Source organism: Oryzias latipes, chromosome 8, assembly GCF_002234675.1.
Source record: "Oryzias latipes chromosome 8, ASM223467v1".
In the NCBI taxonomy this organism is placed as follows: domain Eukaryota; kingdom Metazoa; phylum Chordata; class Actinopteri; order Beloniformes; family Adrianichthyidae; genus Oryzias; species Oryzias latipes.
This window is the reverse complement of record NC_019866.2, coordinates 25,311,453-25,336,437: the sequence shown is the minus strand read 5'-3', so window position 1 is coordinate 25,336,437 and position 24,985 is coordinate 25,311,453. Positions and strand designations below refer to the sequence as shown.

At 49.7% G+C, this 24,985-nt stretch overlaps 2 protein-coding genes and 1 long non-coding RNA gene across 5 annotated transcripts; 2 read left to right on the top strand and 1 right to left on the bottom strand.

Moving 5' to 3' along the window:
• Positions 1-1,441: 1,441 nt before the first annotated feature.
• glyr1 (glyoxylate reductase 1 homolog) lies at positions 1,442-12,942 on the top strand. Of its 2 annotated transcripts, XM_011478680.3 has the most exons (16): positions 1,442-1,588; positions 2,220-2,256; positions 2,340-2,419; positions 2,499-2,637; positions 3,796-3,900; positions 7,445-7,528; positions 8,170-8,223; positions 8,928-8,978; positions 9,611-9,684; positions 9,764-9,863; positions 10,341-10,451; positions 10,531-10,632; positions 10,706-10,868; positions 10,991-11,170; positions 11,307-11,431; positions 11,716-12,942. In XM_011478680.3, the coding sequence occupies exons 1-16, from the start codon at positions 1,551-1,553 to the stop codon at positions 11,788-11,790; spliced, it is 1,518 nt and encodes a 505-aa protein (XP_011476982.1). In that variant the 5' UTR covers positions 1,442-1,550; the 3' UTR covers positions 11,791-12,942. The 2 variants fall into 2 exon arrangements, with proteins under 2 accessions (XP_011476982.1, XP_011476984.1); XM_011478682.3 differs by lacking the exon at positions 7,445-7,528.
• On the bottom strand, positions 4,778-16,757 carry LOC110015540. 2 transcript variants are annotated; one of them, XR_002290769.1, is made up of 4 exons: positions 16,650-16,757; positions 16,002-16,248; positions 15,853-15,897; positions 4,778-4,909 (listed from the first exon to the last, which is right to left on the bottom strand). It is a non-coding gene; the product is annotated as an uncharacterized LOC110015540 (long non-coding RNA). The 2 variants fall into 2 exon arrangements; XR_002290768.1 differs by lacking the exon at positions 4,778-4,909 and having other exon boundaries at positions 14,859-16,248.
• Positions 16,525-24,562, top strand: rogdi (rogdi homolog). Its single transcript, XM_023957885.1, has 11 exons — positions 16,525-16,854; positions 17,385-17,456; positions 17,829-17,911; positions 18,073-18,127; positions 18,201-18,281; positions 19,501-19,596; positions 20,253-20,351; positions 20,712-20,825; positions 20,897-20,946; positions 22,090-22,216; positions 23,444-24,562. The coding sequence occupies exons 1-11, from the start codon at positions 16,735-16,737 to the stop codon at positions 23,483-23,485; spliced, it is 939 nt and encodes a 312-aa protein (XP_023813653.1). The 5' UTR covers positions 16,525-16,734; the 3' UTR covers positions 23,486-24,562.
• The last annotated feature ends 423 nt before the right edge of the window (positions 24,563-24,985 follow it).

Here is a 24,985-nt window from a genome sequence, read left to right as displayed (position 1 = left end):
GGATCAGTGATGGACCACAGTGATGGATCACAGTGATGGATCACATTGATGGATCACAGTGACGGACCACAGTGATGGATCACAGTGATTGATCAGTGATGGATCACGGTGATGGATCAGTGATGGATCAGTGATGGATCACAGTGATGGATCAGTGATGGATCAGTGATGGATCAGTGATGGATCACAGTGATGGATCAGTGATGGATCAGTGATGGATCACAGTGAAGCAGCATCTATAATCTGATGAGAAAACAGAAACTAAAAAACTGAACTATGAATCACTTCACAGCAAAAGTCGACACAGACGCCACGAAAACTTAGACAATTTAATCCAAAATGAAGGACACATCATCAAAGGATCCACTGGCGTCCTTGTGTTCAAGTTCTCACTCTATTGAAAAATGAAAACAAATATTTGCACAACTTGCATATATTTTATATGTTCCATGTACATAAATATAAATATACCCACATGAAACCTTATTTACCTCTTTTCATTTTTAAAATTGAAAAAATACAGTGAACCTCTAAAAAAATGTTTAAAAGAAAGTTATAAAAATGGGAAATTATTTATTTTAATATAATCTAAATATCTGGTGAAACACTGAAGTGTCACCCATTTTCATAATGTTGTGATTTACTCAAATGTGCTCTGTAATCATATTTTTATTTCTCATCCACTGTACCTTTTTTGTCCCTGTTTATTCTGACTTCTTCTGGTGATGTGGGTGAATATTAAGGCATGTTAGTAAAGTTTGTTTCAGAAAAAAGTATTTGAACCCCCAAAACTACCCTAACTAATGGTACAAAGTTTATTTTCGTTAGGTAAATAAATATATTTGAATGTATATCTTTTTTCTTTTCCATATATCTATAAACTGTCGGGTCTTCAACAGTCAACTCCAGAAGTTCAAAGGATTTACCTTTTTTTTAAACCAAATTTTATTTTGGACAATAGGTAACAGAAAACACTAAGTCCAGTGAAGGCGTGACATCAACGCCAAACATTCCTGTGTTTTCTGCTTTTTTTAATGAACATTTGCAGAATACAATACAAAAAATACAACCTTTATAAAAATAAACTATAAGAATAAAACAACATTGTTTAGACCTTTTGAAAATCTTAACAATTAAGAACAAAATTAGAAGTAATGTACATTTTTTAAACAAACTAGTGTTCAATAATAACCAAATAAAGCAACCACAGAAGGAACTAAATAAGTTATTAAAAAATAAAATAGAAGATTAAATAAAAGAATTAAAAAAATAGATTAAAAAATATAAATGCACGAGTTAACCTGTTACTAACCCCAAAGATTTCCAGATGTTAATCGTTTTTTGAGCCTTTGTATTTCTTGAAGCAGAAATTAGTTTTAATTGTTGCAGTTCCAAAACTTCCGTCCGTGACGTCACAGTTGACCTCAGCAACATGGCGGCGGCGGCAGACATCTTTGCTGTAAGCTAGCTCGTCCCGTCTCTGGAGTTTAGCGGGGGTGTGTTTCTTCTTCTCTGCTTCGGGGCAGCGACGGTTGTATTTAGGTGAAAAGATGGCGGCTGTGCATCTGCGGATCGGGGACTTGGTGTGGTAAGTTGGCCTTTAAACACCAACGTTTGATCTCGGATGCCCTAAAAACCGCCCGTCGTTCGTGGGAAGTTCTAACGTGGCGTTCAGCGCGTTTGTTCCTCCTTCGTGATCCGGAACACCGTCCGTTTCTCAACCCAAACAGAAAGCTAGCTAAGCTGACTCAGCCGTTAGCCGCCAGGCTGCCGTTTGAGCAACTTCGGGGGCACCTGCGGTTCTCTGGGGCCCTTCGCAGCGGGTAATTTTTTTTGGTTTCCGCCGCACAGATCATCATCATGTTGTCGTCTGGCTGTGAAGTAACCGTGACGCGCCGTTTAGCGTCGTAGATCGAGCAGAACCTGTTAGCGCCGCGTCCGCTCTGCTTCCGTGTTTTCCTCTGCGCACTTCCACCCGCGTCACCTGAACGTCTGCCCCGCAGACCCCGCAAACGGCACCGACGTGTTAGCACAGTTCGCTTGTTGCGCCTGTGGTGAGCCGAGCTGGCAGGCTGGTAACTTTGCCCGTGCTCTTGCGTCCCGGTACGGTCGTCCGGAACAGGCTGGGGCCCCTCAGCACCTGGCCCCAGCTGGTGCCGAGGAGGGGCCCCCAGGCTCCAGCAGAGCAGCTGACCTTAAATATCTGACTTGTTGTCTAGGGGGAAACTGGGCCGCTACCCACCATGGCCTGGAAAGGTAAGTGACCCAAACTGACCCTAAAATAAGCCGAACTGTATTTACTTTGTTGTAACTATGCGACGGTTTCTCCTCATTCTCAGATTGTAAGCCCCCCCAAAGACCTAAAGAAGCCCAGGGGGAAAAAGTGCCACTTTGTGAAGTTCTTTGGGACTGAAGACCAGTAAGTACCTGAGATCCCGTCTCCACCGGAGCGTGCCCCCCCCCCCCTGAACCGTGAGCCCCTCTGTGTTTGCCACCAGCGCCTGGATCAAGGTGGAGCAGCTGAAGCCGTACCACCCCCACAAGGAAGAGATGATCAAGATCAATAAAGGCAAGCGCTTCCAGCAGGCGGTGGACGCCGTGGAGGACTTCCTGAAGAAGGCCAAGGGGAAGGAGCAGGTGAGCGAGGTCGAAGGTCGTCTGTTTGTAGAGCAGCAGCGTGTGGAGAAAAGCAGCTCCTGAATGCAGCATCCAATCAAAAAAAGGAGCTAGAATGGGGGGGGGTCATTAAATGCATGTTGTTGCACAGCAGCAGAAAATAAACATAAAACATGGAGCAGTAATAAACACTGACGTAGGCTGTGTCCAAATCCCCACCCTAACTACTAAAAACTATGCAGTGCCATGGATTTTAAAAACAATTCGGACACCGTGCACATTATTATTATTATTATTTAAAAAAATGTTTCTAACGGTCGATATGACATCATCGATTTCACACAGTTAAAATCTAATTGATATGAGCGTTTTGTGACGATAATTTATGTCTCCTGAAGATAAAAACTTTGATGGCTTGTCAAAAAAATTCATTAAAATCTTTTTCTTTTCTTTTTTTTGCAAAAATTGTTCCGACGCAATGCATTGTGGTCTATATTCGCCGATCTAGTGAGCATCGATGCACACTGGATTTTGGGAGTTTTATATTGGGACAGAACTACAAAACGGTGAATTTAGGAATTCAGACACAACCTTAGTTTATTTTCTGAAATCCTTTTATTCCATAACACACTCTGTGATCCACTGAGTAGGAAGAGAAACAGTTAAAATATCAACATGTATTTATTATTTTCAGTTGGGGAGCCACAAAATCCAAATCCTCTCTGCAAAGTCAAACATGGTCGTCATCGCCGTTGGCTCCCCGCCATGGCGAGCAGCTCGTTCGTGTTGACGTGTTTGTGCTCTCAGCACTGAAAGCCAGTTCCTACGTCTCATTTGCTGGGCGTCAGAATAAAAACCCTGATGCTTTATCGTAGCATAGCTGCTGGAAGGAGTCCTAATGCCCCCCCCCCGCATCGCTCACTTCCTGTTTGATATCTGACGGTGGAGATCAACCTCACATGGGACGGGTTAACACAAGTCCTCTGCAGTCATTTACACTTGTTACTAGCTTTAGCTTCATGGAAGGTAATTTATATTTACATACTTTAGTGGATCTAAAAAAACAAGTGTTTAAAAATGATTTAAAGCATAAATTCTGTTTAGTTCAACCATGATGGCTGTCATGGCGCCGTGATGCGTTCGGGTGGAAGCTTGGACTGAAAAATCCTGTTTTCTCAGGACTGTAAAGGAGACTCTAAAGGAAAGAAGGCACCCAGCAAGCCTCTGAAAATCCTGGAGGAGGACGATGAGGACCTCAGCGCCCTGAGGGATCCCTCTGAGAAGGTGAGAGCTGACGCCGGCGTCCGGCTTTGACCGAAGCAGACGGGGACGTGACGGGTGAACACCAGCATGAAACAGCTGCTCAGATTCTACTGTAGATCTGATCTGCTGTATGTAGGGCTGGGTGATTCATGTACATTTGTTGTTTGAGATGATTTAGTTTTGGGGAAATCAAGGTTTTATTCATTTTATTTGATCTCTGCTCTCTGCCGTTGTTGGGAGGAAAGTCCGTCCGCCGGTCTCTCAAAAAGCTCAGATGTGAAAACAGCAGCGAGCAAAGAGGAGCCACGCCAGCGAGGCGGAGAATAAAAACACGAGCACACGCCGTGCCCCCCACCCCCGCAACGTCAGTTTGAGTTGAAGCTGCTGAAGCAGCAGAACATGTGAGGATTTTTACCAGGATCCAGACAGAAGTGGAGGAGAAACCTGCTGGACTCACAGCAGCAACACAAGGTTTATTTGGAGACAGTTGCACACTGATGCTACCATGCTAACAGGCTGTTCCATGTGTCAACCATTGACTGTAAAAACAACGGACAGCTCAACCCCTCCCTTCTCGTCTTTACTAACAGGAAGTGCCTCTGATGTGGGCGCCGCCACGTTAAAGCCAGATGACAGTGATTGGTCCGAGTCGCTCGGAGTCATCGTATCTATGGCAACTACTGTCGCTATTGTCATGGATACGATGACTCGGACCAATCACTGTCGTCTGGTTTTTGACATGGCGTATCGGGAAGCAATGGGGGGGTTAGCATCATTTGACAAGAGCCGGAGGTAGGACATTTCCTCTGGGGGGCGTCACACCTACGGTGTCGCCTACATGTGACCACAGAGCGGATTTTAAGACGTGGTGGATAAATGACACAAAATGAAAACTGCATTTTAGAGAAGAGCCACTTTGTATGGAACTTTATTAGAAGTGCCTTTGGAACATGTCAGAATCCAGGTGACGGACTGAACCTCCTGTTCTCACGGCCAGTTTTCAGTAGGAAAACACAAACATTCATAGACGCTGTGAAAACGGCAAAAGCAGAGAACAGAGATGGATTAGAAACCAAAAACTGTTTTTATCTGTTTTCCTGATGCTGTGACTTCCTCCCTGTTTGCATTGAACCTAATATCATTTTTTTAAAGGAACACCAATAGTTTTCTTTGTAAAGTGTTGGAATCATCAGGTTGGTAGTTTCCTTATCTACCAGCTAACGTGTCAAAAGTGAGATTTTGTTCTCTGGTTGTCACTTCAAACTTGGAGCATCAAACCACAAACATCAAAATCTGTTTCAAGGATGTTGTTAGCAGAAATTCTCTGCTGAGTCATTCTAGTGTTTCTCTTTGAGACGATCAAGCTAGCGGTAGCTAAAAACATCTGCTGCTTTGTGCGCTAAACATTTTTACAGCTTCTATTCAGTTAAACTTTGTGTTTGAGTCAATTTCCAAAGTAGATGTTAAAATAAAATAGTTTTTGTTAAATATTTCCGTTAAAGAACGTAAAAGCAGGTAGAGAAAAGGGATTAAAATGGAATGTGGGAATAAAACCTCTGAGATTCACATACAGCTCTCCTGAATGTGAACACTAAACGACTAAAGCTGTTGGTCACCAATCATCAAGCAACTACTGCAGTCAATTGGATGCACTCAGAGAATAAAGGGCTGAATACTTTTGCACACTGCACTTCTCAGTTTTATATGTAAAAAGAGAAATTGAACTCTTGCATAAATTTCTTTCTACTTCACAAGTGCGTGCCACTTTGTGTTGGTCTTTCACATCAAATTCCAATAAAACATTTTTATGCTTATGGTCATAATGTGAGAAAATAGGGCATCAAAAGGGTATAAATACTTTTGCTAGCCACTGTGGAAAGTGGAACAGTTCCAGCTCAATTTAATCTTCTCTTTTTTGGATAAATGCGACTCGACCAAAGATTGAAAAATGAAGTTTGACCACACCTGATTTTTTTCCTGAACTTCTGTTTGTTTAGTCTGATGTCAGTTGTAATTTTTTAATTGAGTAAAACAAATGAGGGGGGAGTGGAACCTGCATGGAGAACGAACCACCAGGTTTGATGCTGAACTGTTGGTGATTGAGCGGAATGGCGGGGGTCTTCTTCAGGAATCAGGATCACAAAAAGGTCCTTTCAACAAGTCTTTGTGGTCTCATTTGGGATCAAGCTTGTGGGTTCTGGAAAAGGTTTTCCTCGTGTGGAAGATGGGATGTGTGCAAAAACTGTTGATCCCATTTCAGTGGATCAGTGGGACGTTCTCTGATCAGTGATGCCTGATGCCTGCAGGCTCTCTAATGGTACATTTGTACGGTCAGGTCAGCTGTTCGATTTTTGTTCCTACTTCCTATAGTTTCAGAACTTTTGTTCTGCCTCTAAGATGTGATTCTGCTGAGGTTATCTCTGCTAGAACTGAAGCTGCTTGGATGGTGTGGTTGTGGTATGATTCCTCAGATTAAGTAAGCGTCAATAAAAACCTTGTAAGACAATGTGGTTGCAGCTAAAATGGATTAATAGCAGGCAGATGAAACCGTGAAAGTGAGACTGGAAGCTGCACTCATGTGAAAACCAGCAGTTTACAAATCCCTGAAACCAGCAAGGCTTCAAAAACTGTAAGATCCAGATGAAGCCGGTTTCACATATGTCTGGTGGATTCCAGGTGTGTCAGGGGCGTCTGGTGGATTCCAGGTGTGTCAGGGGCGTCTGGTTGATTCCAGGTGTGTCAGGGGCGTCTGGTGGATTCCAGGTGTGTCAGGGGCGTCTGGTGGATTCCAGGTGTGTCAGGGGCGTCTGGTGGATTCCAGGTGTGTCAGGGGCGTCTGGTGGATTCCAGGTGTGTCAGGGGCGTCTGGTGGATTCCAGGTGTGTCAGGGGCGTCTGGTGGATTCCAGGTGTGTCAGGGGCGTCTGGTGGATTCCAGGTGTGTCAGGGGCGTCTGGTGGATTCCAGGTGTGTCAGGGGCGTCTGGTGGATTCCAGGTGTTTCAGGGGCGTCTGGTGGATTCCAGGTGTGTCAGGGGCGTCTGGTGGATTCCAGGTGTGTCAGGGGCGTCTGGTGGATTCCAGGTGTGTCAGGGGCGTCTGGTGGATTCCAGGTGTGTCAGGGGCGTCTGGTGGATTCCTGGTGGATTCCAGGTGTGTCAGGGGCGTCTGATGGATTCGAGGATTGTCAGGGAGAAGCAGCGTGATAAAATGGAGTATTTCTGATGTGAATTGATTGATCTTTAGATGCTCCACATTCCCATGTTCAACATGAACTCTGCGGTTTGGAAAGCTGGGGGCAAATGCAGCAGCTGTGTAGTCTCTCACTGAAATGTAATGTTTTCCCAACAAAAGAAGGAAAGGAAAGTTTTCATCCTGGCGGCAGCACTGGGCTGCCCACAGGTGCTGGTCTCCAGGCGTGCGTCAGCAGAAGCTGAGGCTGACGGACACGTCTGCAGTCACGTGCTCGCATGGATGCAGCTGTGCATGTGGCCCTCTGGTGCACAGCTGCAGACTCGACTTCATCTCTGGACTTCAAGATGAATGTGTGTCTCTTTCCTTCTTAAGGACTTAACTGACTCTGACCCCGAGCCATCTGCTATGGAGAGGCTGGGGGCTGGACCCGGCTCTGGATTCAAATGGGAAACCAGCGTAGGTGGACCCCTACCCCCCCTGCCCCCAAAGCCTCCCTTGCCTTGCTGTTCTTCCACCTGATCTTAACTAACTCTGGCTTCAAACCACCAACTGCTGCAAACCTTTCCCTTCTGGCTTGTGTGGTGCTCACTGCAGACTGCTGAAGCTGCCTGTCATGCCTTCTGTTGGGGGGTCAGTAGCTGTGTGTGTGTGGAGGGGGGTGGAAGAGGCTTGAATCTGGTCTGCATTTCAGACTGTCAGTGTGTGGGGGTCGTGCTGCCTTGCTCATGGGCAGCAGGCCATGCCATTGATTTTTCCCTTAGAATGCGTTCTTATGCTTTTGTTCATTTAGATTTAGGTTGTTTTTATTTCAGTTCACTTTACAAAACCCCCGATATGGACCTTTACTAATGTACAAAATGTCTATTTTGTCCCAAAAAAGAAGGCAGAGCTGTAGATGTTTTAGGGCCCCCCAAAGGCCCTGACAGTCGGTGGACAGCAGGCTGACACCCCCCAACACACCTGCAGGTGGAAACGTTGAAATGGGTTTGTTGGGGCCCTCCTACCCCAGACTGCAGCCTTCTGTCAAAGCAGGTGTTTGGATGGGAACTAGCCCTGCTCCAACACCAGCCATTAACACTCCTCTTGTTGTGTTGCAGCCAGTCAAAGATGACCCACATTTTCATCATTTCCTGCTCAGCCAGTCAGAGAAGGTAAGAATCCCATTAAGAGGAGCGGGATGGGGGTGTGGCTTTTTTCCTGCCTTCCAGAGAGGGGAGGGGGTTTAGGAACTGCTTACATGGTGGGACTGAGGGTTAGAAAACGTCTTCATACATGGATGGTGAGATCACTTCTTCTGGCTCGTCAGCGCCGCGTGGGGACCGCTGACCTTCGTCGTCATGGTTACTCGTTGGACTCTCCAGTCCAGCTTCTGGTTTCGTCTGCTTGAAGCACAAACGAGTTATTTTCTTCCCCAACATTGACGGGTTTCTCTGACATGAATGGATCTCATCAGTGCACGCTAAGGCTGTCATGCGTGACGCTAAAACGAATTGTCCTCCACAATGTGGGGGTTATGGAGCAGAATTTTGGGTTGTTTTTATGAACAATCCAGACAAATGTGACAAAAAATGTTCAGGTCAGTCTGTTAAAAACTGTTTATCTGTGGGATTTCTCCCCGATTGGTTGTTTTAGTGGCGGCGTTATCTGCTGTCATCCGTTGGACTCCTGCACTCTCTAGCGTGTGCAGTAGGTCACGCGTGTCGGTGCAGATATTCAGAGGTGACCTTTTGCTTGTGCTTATGACCTGAACAGTGAAGTTGTGGATCCCATGGTGGATCTGTCACTGATTGGTTACCAGCTGGTTAGTCAGACCTGAGAGGCTCACCTGCTCACCACCTGTGCTTTGTGTCCACAGCCAGCCTCTTCCATGGAGCCCATAAGCAAACGCCTGAAGATCATTGAAGAGGTCAGTCAACTTCTTCCTTGGGGGAGCCGTTTTTCTCCCATGGGGCTTTTTTTATTAAATGTTTTTAATAAAAATACCTCTGAAAAGGCCTCAGACACCCAAACAAATGAACTAAAACTACAACTGAGTGTTTCTTTATTCAAATCGTGGGGAATCAGGACTACAATTGTGAAAGATTGTGGTTGTTTTGTACAAACTACAGTCTGCAGGTCAGTCTCCAAGCTCCGCCCCTTTCTGACCATCCACCTGCAGACCAACAGATCCATGAGCGTCTGTGTTTTCCTGGTCTGAACTGGAGTCTGGATCAGAACTGGACGGATGGACGGATCTGATGTTGCTGCTGATTCTGTTGCTACGCTAATGTTAGGATGGGGAGGGGCAGGGGGGGGGGGGCAGTGGGAACAAGGGGATGATGGAAATAAACCGGAGGCTTACGTCCACGCCAACAGCCCTGCCCACTGCTTGATGGTGAGTTTCTTAGGAACTGCTGCCGCTCTGCAGAAACTATGTCCCAGTCCCCTGATTCTCAGAGGAACCAAAAGGCAGCGAGAAGCGTTCTGAGGACTCTGATGTTCTGGATCAGGACTGTGTTGGGGTGTCACTGCAGCTGATGCAGAGTGTTTGTGACGCAGGTCACAGGCTCCACATCCATTCAAGCAGCAGACAGCACAGCCATTAACGGGAGCATCACCCCCACCGATAAGAGGTGAGGACAGCCCGCTGCGCTCTGGCACCACCGTCTGAGTGTGTTGTAATGGTTGCTCTCTGTGAATTGTGTCTCGTAGGATAGGTTTCTTGGGTCTGGGGCTCATGGGCAGTGGCATCGTTTCCAACCTGTTAAAAATGGGTCACGTTGTGACCGTGTGGAACCGCACCGCCGAAAAGGTACCGTCTTCTTCAGACGCCCTGTTTTGTGTGTGTTTGATGAAAACTGCAGCTAACGTCACAGAAACGTCTATAGAACAGCCGTTTTTCTGTTCCACCGTAGCACTAGATCTGATCTGTTCCGGGTAGATGTGGAACGTTTCCACTCACTAGCTCTGCTTCAGGACTCCTGATCTGGTGCAAACATTTCTCCGGCCCTTTGAGTGGCTTTCCTTCACCTGTTGGTGCCTGCAGGTGATCTTGAATGAAGCTTGTTTTCTAGTTCAGTAGTAGCACGGCTCCGCTCTGCAGGTGAATAAACGGCGGGTCTTTAGCTCTCTACCGTCATTCAGGTCCCTGTCATTCTTCCTGTAGACTCCGCTTACCAGGTGCCTTCATGTCCCGCCAGTTTAGAGGAGCGGCTAAAAGTCAGGCCTTTCTGTGACGCTACCAGAAAAGTACCGTCTGACCAAACTCCACTTGTTTTTTTTTTCCCAGTGTGACCTGTTCATCCAGGAGGGGGCCAGGTTAGGCAGAACCCCGGCAGAAGTGGCTTCCATGTGTGACATCACCTTCTCTTGTGTCTCTGACCCAAAGGCTGCTAGAGACGTGAGCATCTTCTCTGTAGAAACAGACGGCTGTCACTGCGGCAGCGTCAGGTCTGACCAAAGCTCCTGTTTGTTGTCAGCTGGTGCTAGGACCCAGCGGAGTCCTGCAGGGAATCAGGCCGGGCAAATGCTACATCGAGATGTCCACCGTGGACCCGGAGACCATCACAGAGCTGTCCCAGGTGTGCCTTCTGCACGCTGAAGCTGCTCGGGTGGGCGCCTCCGCAGCCGCTGAACTCTGTCTTTGAACGGCAGGTGATCACGTCGCGAGGCGGACGCTTTCTGGAAGCTCCGGTGGCAGGAAGCCAGCAGCTCTCAAACGACGGCATGCTGGTCATCCTGGCTGCAGGCGACCGGACCGTGTACGAGGACTGCAGCAGCTGTTTTCAGGCCATGGGCAAAACCTCCTTCTTTCTTGGTAACTAAGAATAGAGAATAGTTGTCACACAGACTGGTGTTTCTGCCCCCTGTGAGGGTATATCCAGGTGGTTTGGGGCGATCTTCATGCAGGTCCTGTTCTCACGTAGTCTCTGTCGTCAGGTGAAGCAGGAAACGCAGCGAGAATGATGCTGATCCTCAACATGGTGCAGGGCAGTTTCATGGCCACCATTGCAGAGGGCTTAACTCTAGCCCAAGCAACGGGCCAATCACAGCAGACCTTCCTGGACATCCTGTGCCAGGGCCAGATGGCCAGCACCTTTGTGGACCAGAAGTGCCAAAGTCAGTAGCTCCACGGTTTGAGGCTTTGATTAAATGTGTTCATGTTGAGTATTGACAGGTCCTTCTGTAACCATAGCAACCGATTTCAGGAAGTTCAAACTGAAAGCTTTAGGCTCACGGTTCTGTCCTCTGCCAGATATCCTGCAGGGCAACTTCAAGCCAGACTACTACCTGAAGCACATTCAGAAGGACCTGAGGTTGGCCATCTCCATGGGCGACATGGCCAACCACCCAACCCCCATGGCTGCAGCCGCCAACGAGGTACGTTCTGCCGCCGAAAGCTGGGCTGCCGTCATGTTAGAGCGTCAGTGGGACCGGGCCGGGCCGGGCTTCTTCCCCGTTCAGGAAGCCACGTGGAGTCTGGGTAATGTGCAGAAGGTGGACTGGACCTTCAGTCGCAGACCTGACGGGTAAAGCAGCATCGGTGCTGCCGTGGGACCCCCCCACAGAGCAGTGATGTCAGGGCACGCCCGTTTTCAGACGCCCCATCATGCTGCCACGCCCCCCAGAACGCTGTGAGTCACATGATGTCTGTCTGTGTGCAGGTCTACAAGAGGGCTAAAGCACTGGATCAGTCGGACAACGACATCTCTGCCGTCTACAGAGCCTACATCCACTGAAGGGGGGGGGCGTGTCCTCTGGATCCTCATTTCTTTATCAGTAGTGCTTTTTATTTCAGTTTTAGTGGTTTGTTTGAAGCCCCTCCCATCCCAGCCACCTCCCCGCCGTTGCTTCCCGTTGGAGTCCCTGAGCTTTGCACTGATTGGCTGTGAGGAGGCTGCTGCCTGAAGACGCCAGGAAACGGAGAGAGTTTGATTTTTAAAGTGTCATTTTTTATGCCCCCCCCCCCCTGCGTGTCACTGCATTGCCTTAATGTCAGACGGCCTCAAGTCGTTCAGTCAAGTTTGATTTGGGTTTGTGGGCGGAGCCATGGCTGCTTTGGTTTCCAGGTGATCCTGCTTTTTTGTTGGCGGCGTGCTGAGGCCTTAAAGCTCTGTCCTGGCGGAGACCGCCACCCGTCAGAGCCTTTACAGGCCCGTGTGGAGCTCAGAAGGTTTGGACCCGGGTCGTCAGAGCCACAGACTGTTACACGGCAGCAGAGTCCGGGTTTGGCTGCTGCCTCCCGTCTGCAGCGCCTGCTGGTCCGCAGGTGTGGCAGTAAATCAGAAGTTCCTCTCTACAAAAACGTTTGACCGCCTGAGTTACGGCTGAGAAAAAGAAACCCTCTTCCTTTGTTTTTTCTTCATTTAAATCCAACCCCTTCGGACAGAACCATTCCAGAACCATTCTGGACTGACTCCACATCTGTAAGCCCAGCGTGTTGCGCTGTGACGTATGAACGCCATGCAGAACGCGGCGTGCAGCTCCAGCTGTGCGAGACGTGAAAGGAGCACGGCATGATGGGTGAATGACTGTCATCTGAACTGATCAGAACTGTTCTTGGTGGGACTTCAGTGTTCAGGTTGGACTTTTCACTGTTTTCAGAGGAAACCTGTAAATATCACGTCCAGCTGTTCCTTTTGTGTCCAAAACCCCAAATGATTCCTTCTTCCTTTGGTTTGGACTGCAGCTTCAGACTTCAGGTCTGTAGATTTCTCAGACTTGACACAGAAGCGTCTCTTATAATCCTGCTCATCGCATTGAAATGATCTTTTGGACCCCAGCGGTCAGAGGGGGGGCAACTTTGCTTTAGGGGGATATTTATGATTTTGTGTACGTATAGAAATGCAAAGACTTTTGTGCTGTTTAATAAATCCTCCCCTGATTATGGAGTCCTGTGGTTTCCTTGTGCTGCTGTGGTACAGCGTCCAGCCCGTGCTGCCAGGACGGCCTCGCGGTTCTCAGGAGAACTGCATGGTGGACTTTCCTTCAGTCAGCGTGTCTAATTCATCCAGTGTTGAGTTATGGACGTTACACGAGGAGCAAGAAGATCCATGGGACAATAAAACTTCAGGTTTCCTTATGGTGTCACGGACCCGACCTCCAGAGGAGATTCCCAACCTCCGAAGAGATTCCCGACCTCCAGAGAAGATTCCCGACCTCCAGAGAAGATTCCTGACCTCCAGAGAAGATTCCTGGCCTCCAGACGAGATCCCCGACCTCCAGAGAAGATTCCTGGCCTCCAGACGAGATCCCCGACCTCCAAACAAGATCCCCGACCTCCAAACGAGATTCCCGACCTCCAGAGGAGATTCCTGACCTCCAGAGAAGATTCCCAACCTCCAGAGAAGATTCCCAACCTCCGAAGAGATTCCCGACCTCCAGAGAAGATTCCCGACCTCCAGAGAAGATTCCTGACCTCCAGAGAAGATTCCTGGCCTCCAGACGAGATCCCCGACCTCCAAACAAGATCCCCGACCTCCAAACGAGATTCCCGACCTCCAGAGGAGATTCCTGACCTCCAGAGAAGATTCCCGACCTCCAGAGAAGATTCCTGACCTCCAGAGAAGATTCCTGACCTCCAGAGAAGATTCCCAACCTCCGAAGAGATTCCCGACCTCCAGAGAAGATTCCCGACCTCCAGAGAAGATTCCTGGCCTCCAGACGAGATCCCCGACCTCCAGAGAAGATTCCTGGCCTCCAGACGAGATCCCCGACCTCCAGAGAAGATTCCTGGCCTCCAGACGAGATCCCTGACCTCCAGAGAAGATTCCTGGCCTCCAGACGAGATCCCCGACCTCCAAACAAGATCCCCGACCTCCAAACGAGATTCCCGACCTCCAGAGGAGATTCCCGACCTCCAGAGGAGATTCCTGACCTCCGAAGAGATTCCCGACCTCCAGAGAAGATTCCCGACCTCCAGAGAAGATTCCTGGCCTCCAGACGAGATCCCCGACCTCCAAACGAGATTCCCGACCTCCAGAGAAGATTCCCGACCTCCAGAGGAGATTCCTGACCTAGAGGAGATTCCCCAACATATAGCCGGTCTGGACTGTTTTGCAGAAGAAACATCTATCAATCATGTGATTATGGTCAATCTTGAAGAAGACAAAACGCCTGGAACACATGAGTGACCAAGTGAACCAAACGTGCTCCAGGCGTCAAATTCATCAAAGTAAACCAGCTGAACGCCGTCGCTGCTGCCTGACGCCTCTTTGACCCTGAGCTGCTGGTTCTGTCGGTTCTGTCGGCTCCAGGTCTTTTCCTCACGGCTCAAACTGAGACCGGGTGGCAGAACCACCTGTTGTCCCGTAAGCCCGCTTCAAACCTGTCTTGTTCTGGTGGTACTCTGGGCCCACCAAAGCTCTTCCTGTAAGAGTTTGGATGCTAAAAAAGATTGCAGGTTCGATTCCCGCCTGGCCAGCCCATGCGTGGAAGTGTCCTTGGCCGAGACATTGAACCCCACCTTCCCTCTGGTGGACGGTTGGCGCCAGCGGAGCCGCCACCAGTGTGTGGACGTGTGTGTGACTGTAAAGCACTTTGGACCTTTGAAGAAGGTAGAAAAGCGCTGTAGAAGTTTACGCCATTTACCGTTTCTAAAGGAAAGTTCTGATTCTCATTCAATCTGTTCCATCAACACAACAGTTTGAGGTGGACTCTCCCACCCCCTCCTGACCCACTCTGGTCTCCTGCTTCTTTGTCCTGATTGATCTCCATGGTTGTATTTGTCCACAACTTCACTCCATAACCTGATGTGTGCGTCTTTCTTCAGCTTGTGTGAGCATATGGAACTTTAAATTGTATTTTCTTGTTAGAAGAAAATGTTCCATTTGCTTTTTAACCTAAACATCAGGATTTTCCCATCAGCTGAATCCCCAAAGGTTGGCAGGGTGACCCTGCAGACAGATGGTCGTCCTCTGTGTGGGTCTTCATTGTTCTGATGCTCTGTTGTGTAATGGAAAGGAGGGCTTGGTGTGGGTGGAGACCTTCAGAGTCACAACTAAGATGAGGAGGAATAAAGGAACCATAGAACATTCGCAGCAGTAACAGGAAAATAATGTGGAGTTTTTCTTTCTCCATCATTTTTACTCCCATTTCAACTTTTTCTTCAACTCCAAGAACTTTAGTTTCTCTCACTTTACACACGTTAACCTGGTCAGTGTTCATCTTATTATTCTGGGTCGTCCTGACCCGTAGAGGAGCGGCTGCACCCTTAGGGGGGAGCAGGTGTGTCGTCCCGCTCGTACAGCCACCTTAAAGCCCCCCTCCAATGAAAATAGTGTTTTTAACATGTTCTTGTGGCTTTTTTCTCATGATGGGACAAAAATAAAATAAAAAATCAGATTAAAATTGTGTTTCTGAACATTTCTTTGTTTAAATCACTGTGAATCAGGAGCAGATGAAAAAAATGACCGACGGTGCACAAATGCTGCACAAACGGCGTGTTAAGGTTATACCTAGCTGCCCGTAGAACAGGGCCCCCAAATCCAGACCTGGGGGGCCGGGGTCCTTGTATTCCAACCATCGCCATCGCAGCTCCTTATTGGCTAAACACACCTGATCCAGGTAATCCACAGCAGATCAGGCAGCGATTCTGGGAAACCAGCAGGACACCGGCCCCCCAGGCCTGGATTTGTGGGACGTCCACACAAACTACCCTCTATGTAAATTCCTCATTTCAGGCAGCAGGTAGGAGCGCGCACATATCACGTGAACGGCATCGGGCTCCCTCTGCAGTGTGCTGGTTTTCGGGTGGGTCAGAAACCTGTAGGACACGCCCATCTCACCTACTTCCCCCTTACCTGCCCTGTCATGTTGTACAGGTGTTCACTTCACCTGCAGCAGGCCTGTAAAAAAAAATGTGCATGAGCTTTTGTAAAGACCTGTGTGCCCCGCACATACCCCCCCTCCCTCAGGGCAGGTGGGGTCATGACCTTTTGAAGTAATTCACCTGAGTATTTCTAGCTTGTACAGTAAAAGCCTGTGGATCCCTAATTTTTCTGATTTCATCATCAGTCCCTCCAAAAACACGCCGCCACAGTCTGAGCGTCCGGCTGAGGCTTCCTGGTTTCCTGTTCAGACAGTTGGTCTGAAGTGTTTCCTGAATCCACTGCTGCTCCATCGTCGCCTCCATCTTTGTCGTCTCCTCCGTCCGTCAGAGCACAGGGAACATTCTGGATGTCCATCTTTTCCTGCTTCTGGAATCAGAATTTCCTATTAAACTCTCCACTTCCTTCTTCCAAGTGTTTATTTTTTCTTTTTTAAGTTGAACTTCAAAGAAAGACACATTTTTAAATCATTCTAACGGCACTTCCCTAAACGAGTCACGTGACCCACCCCTACTTCCGAAGACTGCTTGTTAGCGGTGCTGCGACACCGGAAGACCTAAATTGGGCCAAGTGGGCGGGCCCGCTTTGATAGAAAGAGCGTGACCAGCATGATGATGCGTTCAAATACAGCTCGGGATTATAACCTCTTCTTTTCGTGATGGACCTGCACGGAGGTTAACCTCAAAGCCGCTGGTCTGTGAGCATGCGCATCACAAATTTGTTGCGTTGAGGAAGCGGAACTCTGCCGCTGGCTGTAACGACTCACGCACATTCACCGCTGCGTCAACCTGAAGCTGGGACGTCCGATGGTCCTGAAGGCATCACCGCTGAGCTCGTTAGAGGGGGATCCGCTCCATGCCAGCAGTCGCTCCCGGGCTTCCAGCCGCTGAACGAGCAGCCATGCTGAACCCGCAGAGGTCCGTGAGCGAGCTGCCCAAGATGTCCGCCGCCAGCCAGGTGGAGAGGGCCGTGCTGGTAAGCCGCTGCTCCGGGGGGAGACTCCGCTCCTCCGGGGGGGCTGCTGTGTGTGTCTCTACTGACAGCAGCACGGTCACGTGACCGCATTGCTGTTTACCGAGCAGACCGGGGGCTGCAGTGCGTCGCGGCGGCTCGCGCGTTCGCACCGTCATGTTGTTGATGTGATGACTGACAGCACAGCGCGCGCGCGCGCGGCGCATGAGCAGAACCGTCATGCTGCTGGTTCCCAGCTCAGGCCCAACAAACACAATCGTGTTTATCTTTATAAAAAACAGCTTTTGGACAACAACGGCATCCGTACTAACGCTTAGGCCAAACGGAGACGAATGACGTCACGTTGACATGATTTTTTTCTACCTGAACGACTCCCCCCCTCCCCCCTCGGTCATGGCAGCCTCCTCCTCGCACACCTGAGTGCATCACCTGACCCCCCCCCAGTGTAGCACCAACAGCTTCAGATGTCTGTGAGCAGGGAGGGGGAGTAGTCTGGGGGGGTCTCAGCTGTTCTGTCTTCATGTGATTGACAGGAGGAGGAGTTCAACTGGCTGCTGAAAGACGAGGTCCACGCCGTCCTGAAGCAGCTGCAGGACGTCCTGAAGGTGAGACGGTGTCCCCGTCTGTCCATGAAGACCACCCCTGTTGGTAGTGAGGGGGGGGCTCACTGTCAGGGCTTTAGCTTGAGCCCATAAACACAGGTCCACTCTGCCTGCCCCCCCCCCCCCCCCCCCCACTCAGGAGCTCCAGAAAACATCCACTCACGCTTCATTAATCAATCATGCTAATTGGGTCAGACTGATGCATTCATCAACACAGTGAGCTGTGATGGACACGAGTTCATCAGTGACCCCCCCCAAAGAAGAACATTTATGTGATTCAGTCCCAACCAGGTCACAGAGAAGCAGACAAAGAGCTTCTTTCTGTTTGACGCTGCTACACTTTCTGCTAAAGTCCTGCTCTGTTGTTGTTGGCAGGAAGCCTCCCGGCGGTTCTGCATGCCGAACCCGGGCCTGGAGAGTCCGCTGAAGCCGGAGAACTTCATCCTGGGCAGCTCCACGTAATCCTCCGTCTTTCTTTGTGTCATGAGCGTTGCTCTCAGCCCTGCTGGCGTCCGCTCTGCCACTGTAACACACTGACATGGCGTCCACCTTCCAAAGAATGCAGGTCACGCCGTGGCGCCGCGCAGCTTCTCACGTTCTGGTTTGGGTTGTTTTGCAGCATGGACCAGGTGAAGGGGGTGCTGACTCTGCAGGGGGAGGCGCTGACTCAGGCTGTGAGTTTGACTCTTGTCTCCCTACAGCCAGACGCTGAGCTGTTGTCTCCTAACGTTGGACTTTCCCCCCCAGGACATAAACCTGAAGGTTGCAAAGAGCAGCCAGGTTCTGCACTTCCAGTTCAGAGAAGACAAGCAGTGGAAGCTGCAGCAGGTAAGCGACAGGTGTACGGGGGCCCGCCGCTTCTTCTCTGATGCAACACCAACGGTTCTCAGTGCAGAGAAAAGACGGTTTGGTCGCAGAGAAAACTCAGAGCGGGGGGGGAACAGTCGGCACAAGTGGTGTAGCAAGAACGGTAAAGGTGGTGCGACAGTCAGGATAAAGGCGGAGAACATTCTAGGGCCTGTAACTGACGAGTACAGCTGTAACCTGCTATGAAGTGAGTTACAGACGATGCCGGTAGGTCTCTGTACTCTGGAGTATTTCTACCAAAGCTCTGAATTCACACAAAGATGGGGGAGCAGCTGAAGCACTTTAACCACCTTCACCTGGAAATGGAAAGCCAGGAACCGGATTACAAACCCTTCAACGGGAAGAGGACTGCTCAGGACGTTGGCTCAAATGAATTCTGTCCTACAGTACAAGCTGTCCCCTCCACGTCGCTCCTGGGTTTACTGTATTTCCCGCCGTGCGCCTGGTGATCAGGTGCACCTTTGGTGAGCACTGACTTCCAAAATATTCCAAAAACCTTAAAATGTTCTAGTGCGACTTTGGGGGGCCTGGCTTGATTGACAGTTGGACGATTTCTCACCATGAATGCGTGGATGAGCGCGCGGTTGGCCTTTTCAGGGAGACGGGTGGGTCTCAGACGGTGATTCCAGCAGGTACAGTGGGTTCCTCTGGGCATCCGTCATGCGGTCACAGCTCTGGACTGTCTGGAATACGGCATGGAGTCTATTCTCCGGCCTGTGCATCGTGTGCTCTTCAAATCCAAGTCATTATCTGCAGTTTTCCCAGTTTGTCCCGCGTTGGCCATGAAGTCCAGCTCCTAGGAAACGATGCGTTTGGAGGTAAAGATTGACGCAGCATTTCAGAGCTGTACCCGAGTATTAGTTTGTTCCGTTACTAAGTCATGAGTGACGAGTACAATGCGTCTGATTTGAGCGCTCCAGACAAGTCTCGGCACTAAGATTGGAGGAAAAGCGTCTTTGTTGGAAGGAGCGATGAATGACGGGCGGCGCTGCACTCAGACATGGACGCTGCGCCCGCCTCCGCGTGGGAATGGATTGTGGGCTGAAGTTTCTGCTGCAACTGTTGTCTGAGCGTTTGCTAAATCATTGCTGAACAACCATCTGGAAACGAGACCGGCAACGCCGTAAAACCAGGACATGTACTCCGTAGACCTCAGAACATCCCTCTGCTCCGTTCTCAGATCCAGGATGCCAGGAACCACGTGAACCAAGCTCTGCAGCTGCTCAGCAGCCGAGACGAGTCCTACCGCTTCAAGACCGGGGCTGAGGTCAACAAGGTCAGTGCTGTTGTGGGCCGGCACGGAGACTTCTTTCATTTAATGTGGTGACTAATGTGAAATAGAGCAAAAGTCAGAAGTTAATTGAAAACCTTTTCTCGAATCCTTTTGGTTTTCATTTTTGGCGGATCTCCTCATTTGAAAGTCCTGTGCTTCAGTTTCCTGCATCCTTTCCTGACTGTTTCCACGGAAACCAAACGGGCCGTGATGTCATACGGACGCCCCCCCCTCAGTAGTCTTCTGTCCAGTTTTCACACAGATCAGTGTCGACCACACGGGGGTTGTAGAAAACTCTGTCTGCTTTCAGCAGGCGGGGCTGAGGCTCCAAACGCTTCACCTTTGGTTTCTTTGTTTGGGGATTTAGAAATGTATCGTTTGGAGATCGGCAAGAATTCTTCAGATCTTTGAGACTCTTGGTTTCATATTCTTTGCACATCATGGCTTCAGGCTGAAGCTGTTCAGACCAGAGGTCACCTCAACATGACTGCTGGCTCTAGAATTGGCAGAACGACCCGGGTTGGGGGGTTTTGCGCTCATTTCTATGTTGTGGTACGGGATGACGGGTTTGAGCATGCTCAGATCAGTGCGGCGGCGCTTTCTGTAGGGGGGGGTCACAACCCCACCTTGTCCAACTCCTGTTTTTGTCACCGCTGCAGCTCATGGACGCCGTGATGCTACAACTGACCCGAGCACGGAACCGCCTCACCACCCCGGCCTCCATGACGCTGCCGGAGCTCGCCACAAGCGGACTCATGGTACGGCCTCCGACGTGTTCCCCGTGAGAGTGACAGACGGAGAGACATTCAGAAAAGCCAAAAGGATGTCGGTCACAGACTCTGCTAGTTGTTCCACCTAAAAGACGCGTTTGCTCTGTAATCTTCACCACAGAGAGACTTGAACCCCGACAGACGGAATGGAAACAGAATCCAGGAAACACCTGGTTTAGGGCTGCAGGACAGGAGGAGAACCAGCCAACCTAGTGATCAATATTATGATGAGGATATGACTAACAGTTCATGAACAAATAGAAAAACAACCAAAAGGGCAAAGCCTTTTCCAGGCCTCCGTGTGTTAAAGCTGCCCCCTCCTCAGTGTGATTCTTCCGTTTCCTGCAGAAAATGTTCAGCCCTCCAATGCCGGGGGACGTGATGATCAACTTCTACATCAATCTGAGCAAGCTGTGCCTGACCGTGTACCAGCTGCACGTGCTGCCCCCCAACACCACCAAGGTGAGCGGATCCGGGCCCCCGCGGCCTGAGGCTGCATCGCTGCTCACCTGACACTTTGTCCTGTCCTCCAGAACTTCAGGCCAGCAGGAAGCTCTGTGCTGCACAACCCCGGAGCCATGTTGTAAGTTTCCTCGCTGGTCCGTCGCTCAGGCCTTTCACAGCCGGCAGACGCTTCAGAGAGTGAAAGGCAGCAGCTCTAGAGAGAAGGGAGAGGATCCGCTCGGCTTTTCTGTGACGAACGTCTGAGTGGTGATCAGGAGTGTGCGGCTGTGAAGCCAGATGTGGTTAAAAAACCTGGGAAAAGGCAGAGAGACAACAAGGGGCCTTCATGCTGGTGATTCTGTAATAAACATGAATCTCAAAGAACATGAATCAAATCAAATATATAAAAACATACAATTGGGAATATGATGCATAAAATTAAATACATAACATAGTCTATATTAAAATAGGGGGGTCTAAGGGCAGGGATGCCAGTATAGCTTAGTCAGTTTGTTAGTTCATTTTAGTATTTTCCTATTGAACTCTTTGGATTCGTGATCCTTTTGATTTCATGTTTTACTTCGAAGCCCATCGAGACGACTGTTGATTTTGGGCTATACAAATAAATTAAATTGAATTGAATTGAATTAAAACTAATAGAATAAATGAGCAGTGAAAATGCTCTAAAATTGAAATGAAAAAGGTGGTTCTTCTTAAAAACCTCTACAGTCTCTGAGGCTCTCTGGCAGACTGTTCCACAGGTGAGGACCGTAATGGCAGTACTAAGCCTCACCTGAAGCTTTGGTCCTCACCTTAGGAACAACTACGAGGCCAGAGGACCTCAGACTTTGAAAGAAGATCAGTTAAATAAGAATAAAAACATTTAGAAACTGTTAAAAGAATCAACCCTGAAATGCTCAGGGAGCCAATGCAGCCTTTTTTAAACCGGTGTCCTGTGTTCCCCCCCTCTGGTCCTCCGTCTGCAATAGTTGTAGATCTGAGATGGACTTTTTGGGTAAACCAGAGAGCAGGGCATTACAATAATCTAAACCACTGAAAAGAAAAGCATCAGAGGACCGGTGGACTCTGGCAATGTTCTGAAGATGGTCAAACCCTGTCGTGACGACATAAAGTCATAGAAGTCAAGAGCTGATTGCTAAAATGTAAACTAAACTGGCAGGAACACCCCCATGTGTTGGGAGGACCGGTCACACGTCAGTGAGGGGGCAAACGCTGATCCAGAGCCCCAGATCATCCAGAAAAACCTCCTTTCTGTCTGCAGTGAGCTCAACAGCAACCGCTTCGAGGTCAGCCACGTGCACAAGGTGGAGTGTGTGGTTCCCTGGCTCAACGACACGCTGGTGTTCTTCACCATCTCCCTGCAGCTCTGCCAGCAGCTCAAGGACAAGGTGGGTTCTGACGGGGGCGGGGGGCAGGCATTTAACAGCTTTAGACGGAATTTAAAGACAGCAAAGTCCTGCATCAGGCTGAGGCGTGAGGCTCGCACGCCGCTGACCCAGCGGTCCGCGTCCTTTAGCCCTCAAAGAGGGGAGGCGGAGTTCCAGTGAACGCCATCCTGTCACCGTTTCTACAGTCCTTCACTTCTCATTCATCATCTTCAGAGGCGGTCCTGTTTGACGCCCCCAAAATATCATTTATTTGACTTTATTATTAAACACAAGTAAAACATACGTGTATAATTGAATCACAATAAGACATAGTGTGTAGTTGGTTCACACTGAACACACATCTGTCTGTTTTCTCTCTGAAGGTAAAAATCTCCACATTATTCTGTTTATTTTGATCTGAATTCTTCCGGTCTTTTCCATCGGCTTCATGCATGACCTAGTCTAATTAGGTGAAGCGAACCTTCATCAACCATCAGCACACGTGTGAATTCTGGCCCCCGCCTGCATTCCTTCATCCTTGGAGGGTTTTTCTTTTTTCTAAACTGGATGCCGATGTTTCCTTTGATCTTTTGTCCAGTTTTTTCTCTTTAACTTTCATAAAATCCAGTAAAGCCCATAAAGTATAAAAATTTTATGGATGACAACTATTTATTATTAGGAAGCAGCTGGTAGTTTGTTGCGGTCTACAATAAGTGGAGAGTCTAAGCCCCGCCCCCTCCCTCTCTACCTGTTCACGTCTTCTGCAGCTGCGAGTCCCCCCCCCCCCCCCCCCCCCCCCCCCCCCTGAGAGCGTTGCATCCGGTCATCATTGCAGCAGGGCAGTACCACAAATGTCATTAATGTCACGCAGGAATGGGCCGTTCTAGTCTAGAAAACTACGGGGGGAAATATGGGGGGCAGTCCCATAACAGACACGAACCCGCCGCTGTTCACGCCGCTGTTCACGCCGCTGTTCACGCCGCTCTCCTCCTCCTGCCCGCTCGCACATCCCGTCGGTGTTGAAGACGCCGCGACAATCTTAGAGCTGAATAGTTAGAGAGCCAGCGCAGGGATGAAAGAGACACTCCAGAGCCGCAGGTCTCCCCCCCCATCCCACACCCCCCCGGCTAACCTGATAACCAGCATGGCGAGATCCTGCCAAACGTCACACGGACACATCCGAGTCTTCACCTCTGACCTCTGCAAGCTCGGGTGGTTCTAATGAATCGTCTCCTCTCTTCCCCGCAGATATCCGTCTTCTCCAGTTTCTGGAACTACAGACCTTTCTAACCCCGACTCCGTCTGATCAGAGGGGGGGGGGGGGTCATGCCAGCACTGTGTGTGTGTGTGCGTGTTCATCACCTCAGCCCCGTCACGGCTCTGATCATCATCCTCCACAGTGTGGGGTCAGGAAGTGACCTACAGAACCTCTGGGCCCCCCAACACTGAGGTTCCAGAGCAACACTTCCACTGACGCCTGAATCCTTCAGTCTTTAACCCGAAGTGTTGATCAGGATCCAAACTCCAGACTTCAAAAAGATGCCGCCATGAAAAAGGAGTCTGTCAGTGTCTGTCAGGGGGTGTGACCCCCCCCCAGCGTCACATGTGGCGTCTCGGTAGGACCACTTCATGTGTGTTCGTCTCTGCTCCGCTGACAGCTCCTCATGACATTCCAGCATCCAGAAACCGTTACTTTCATTCTGCTGTTTGCCCAGCAGATGCTCAGAAACGTCTGTCACCGTCTCTGCCCCCCTACGGGTCAGGACGTGGACACTGACCGACCCCCCCCCCAGGACGAGGACACTGACCGACCCCCCCCCCCCCCCCCCCCCCCCCCATGCTGACTCAAGTTGCTAAGATTCAGAGCGTCGGTTTGATGCTCGTCTCCCGCTGAGGTGGACGTGTGCTGGACCAGTTCAGACAGTTTGTCCTCCTAGGAGACCCGGACGTTCGTCCTCAGACCTGTTCTCTGCTCAGACCTGCACACATTTTGGGGGGGGTACGGCCTAATCATTCCACCTGCCAAGATGAAGACCTCTTCCTCATCTTCATCCAACTTGACACTAAGCTTTGTGTGAGGAGAGGCTTCCTGCTGCGTTCTCCATCCTCACGTGTTCGTGGGTTGTCAAGAATAAAATGATGGAGGAAGAGCAGCGCCCTCTCTGCTCCTCTTCCTCTCCTGCCTGACCTTCCTCAGACGTGTGCTGCCGTGGCTGGAATGGAGAGGAGGAAGCCATGATAAGCTGCATATGTCTGTGCTCGTATTTATTCCATCCAGTGAGTGTTGTTTCCAAAAACTGTTAGTGATGTCAAAAGTGGAAATGATTAAATGTGCAATAAAGCTGCTGACGCAGGTGTCGCTCCCCACTCCAGTGCTCTGCCTCCTCTCTGCACACGTATGACGTGCTGTGGAAGACGGCGTGTTCACGTGTTACATCAGTCAGAGATTCATCCAGGAAGATGGCATGGAGGAGAGAAGAGCTGAGTCTGTAATTGGTTTTTCTGCTAAACTTTAACCAAGACGATCCAGTAAAATCCTCCGCTTGTTTAAACATTTACACGAAGTCCAGGAACCCGAGTCTGTGAGCGGCGAGGCTCCGGTAAAGGAAGTGAATCATTTGTAGAAAAGCCTCGTTAAAGTAACCAGCATCGGTGGAGGAAGACTGACCTTTGGTCCTACCGAGCTCCAACCACCGACTCTAAAACACCGGAGGACCCTCCCTCCCTCCCTCCTTCCTTCATCTACATCCCATCATCCACCTCAGAAGAACAGAGTGCACAGGTGTGTCT

Bases quoted from the DNA above. Each gene is read 5' to 3' on its own strand.
- glyr1 (XM_011478680.3), top strand. From the start codon at position 1,551: ATGGCGGCTGTGCATCTGCGGATCGGGGACTTGGTGTG. The intron at 8,224-8,927 runs GTAAGAATCCCA...TTGTGTCCACAG, and splicing joins TGCTCAGCCAGTCAGAGAAG to CCAGCCTCTTCCATGGAGCC. The intron at 11,171-11,306 runs GTCAGTAGCTCC...GTCCTCTGCCAG, and splicing joins TGTGGACCAGAAGTGCCAAA to ATATCCTGCAGGGCAACTTC.
- rogdi (XM_023957885.1), top strand. From the start codon at position 16,735: ATGCCAGCAGTCGCTCCCGGGCTTCCAGCCGCTGAACGAGCAGCCATG. The intron at 18,282-19,500 runs GTAAGCGACAGG...CTCCGTTCTCAG, and splicing joins AGCAGTGGAAGCTGCAGCAG to ATCCAGGATGCCAGGAACCA. The intron at 20,826-20,896 runs GTGAGCGGATCC...CCTGTCCTCCAG, and splicing joins TGCCCCCCAACACCACCAAG to AACTTCAGGCCAGCAGGAAG.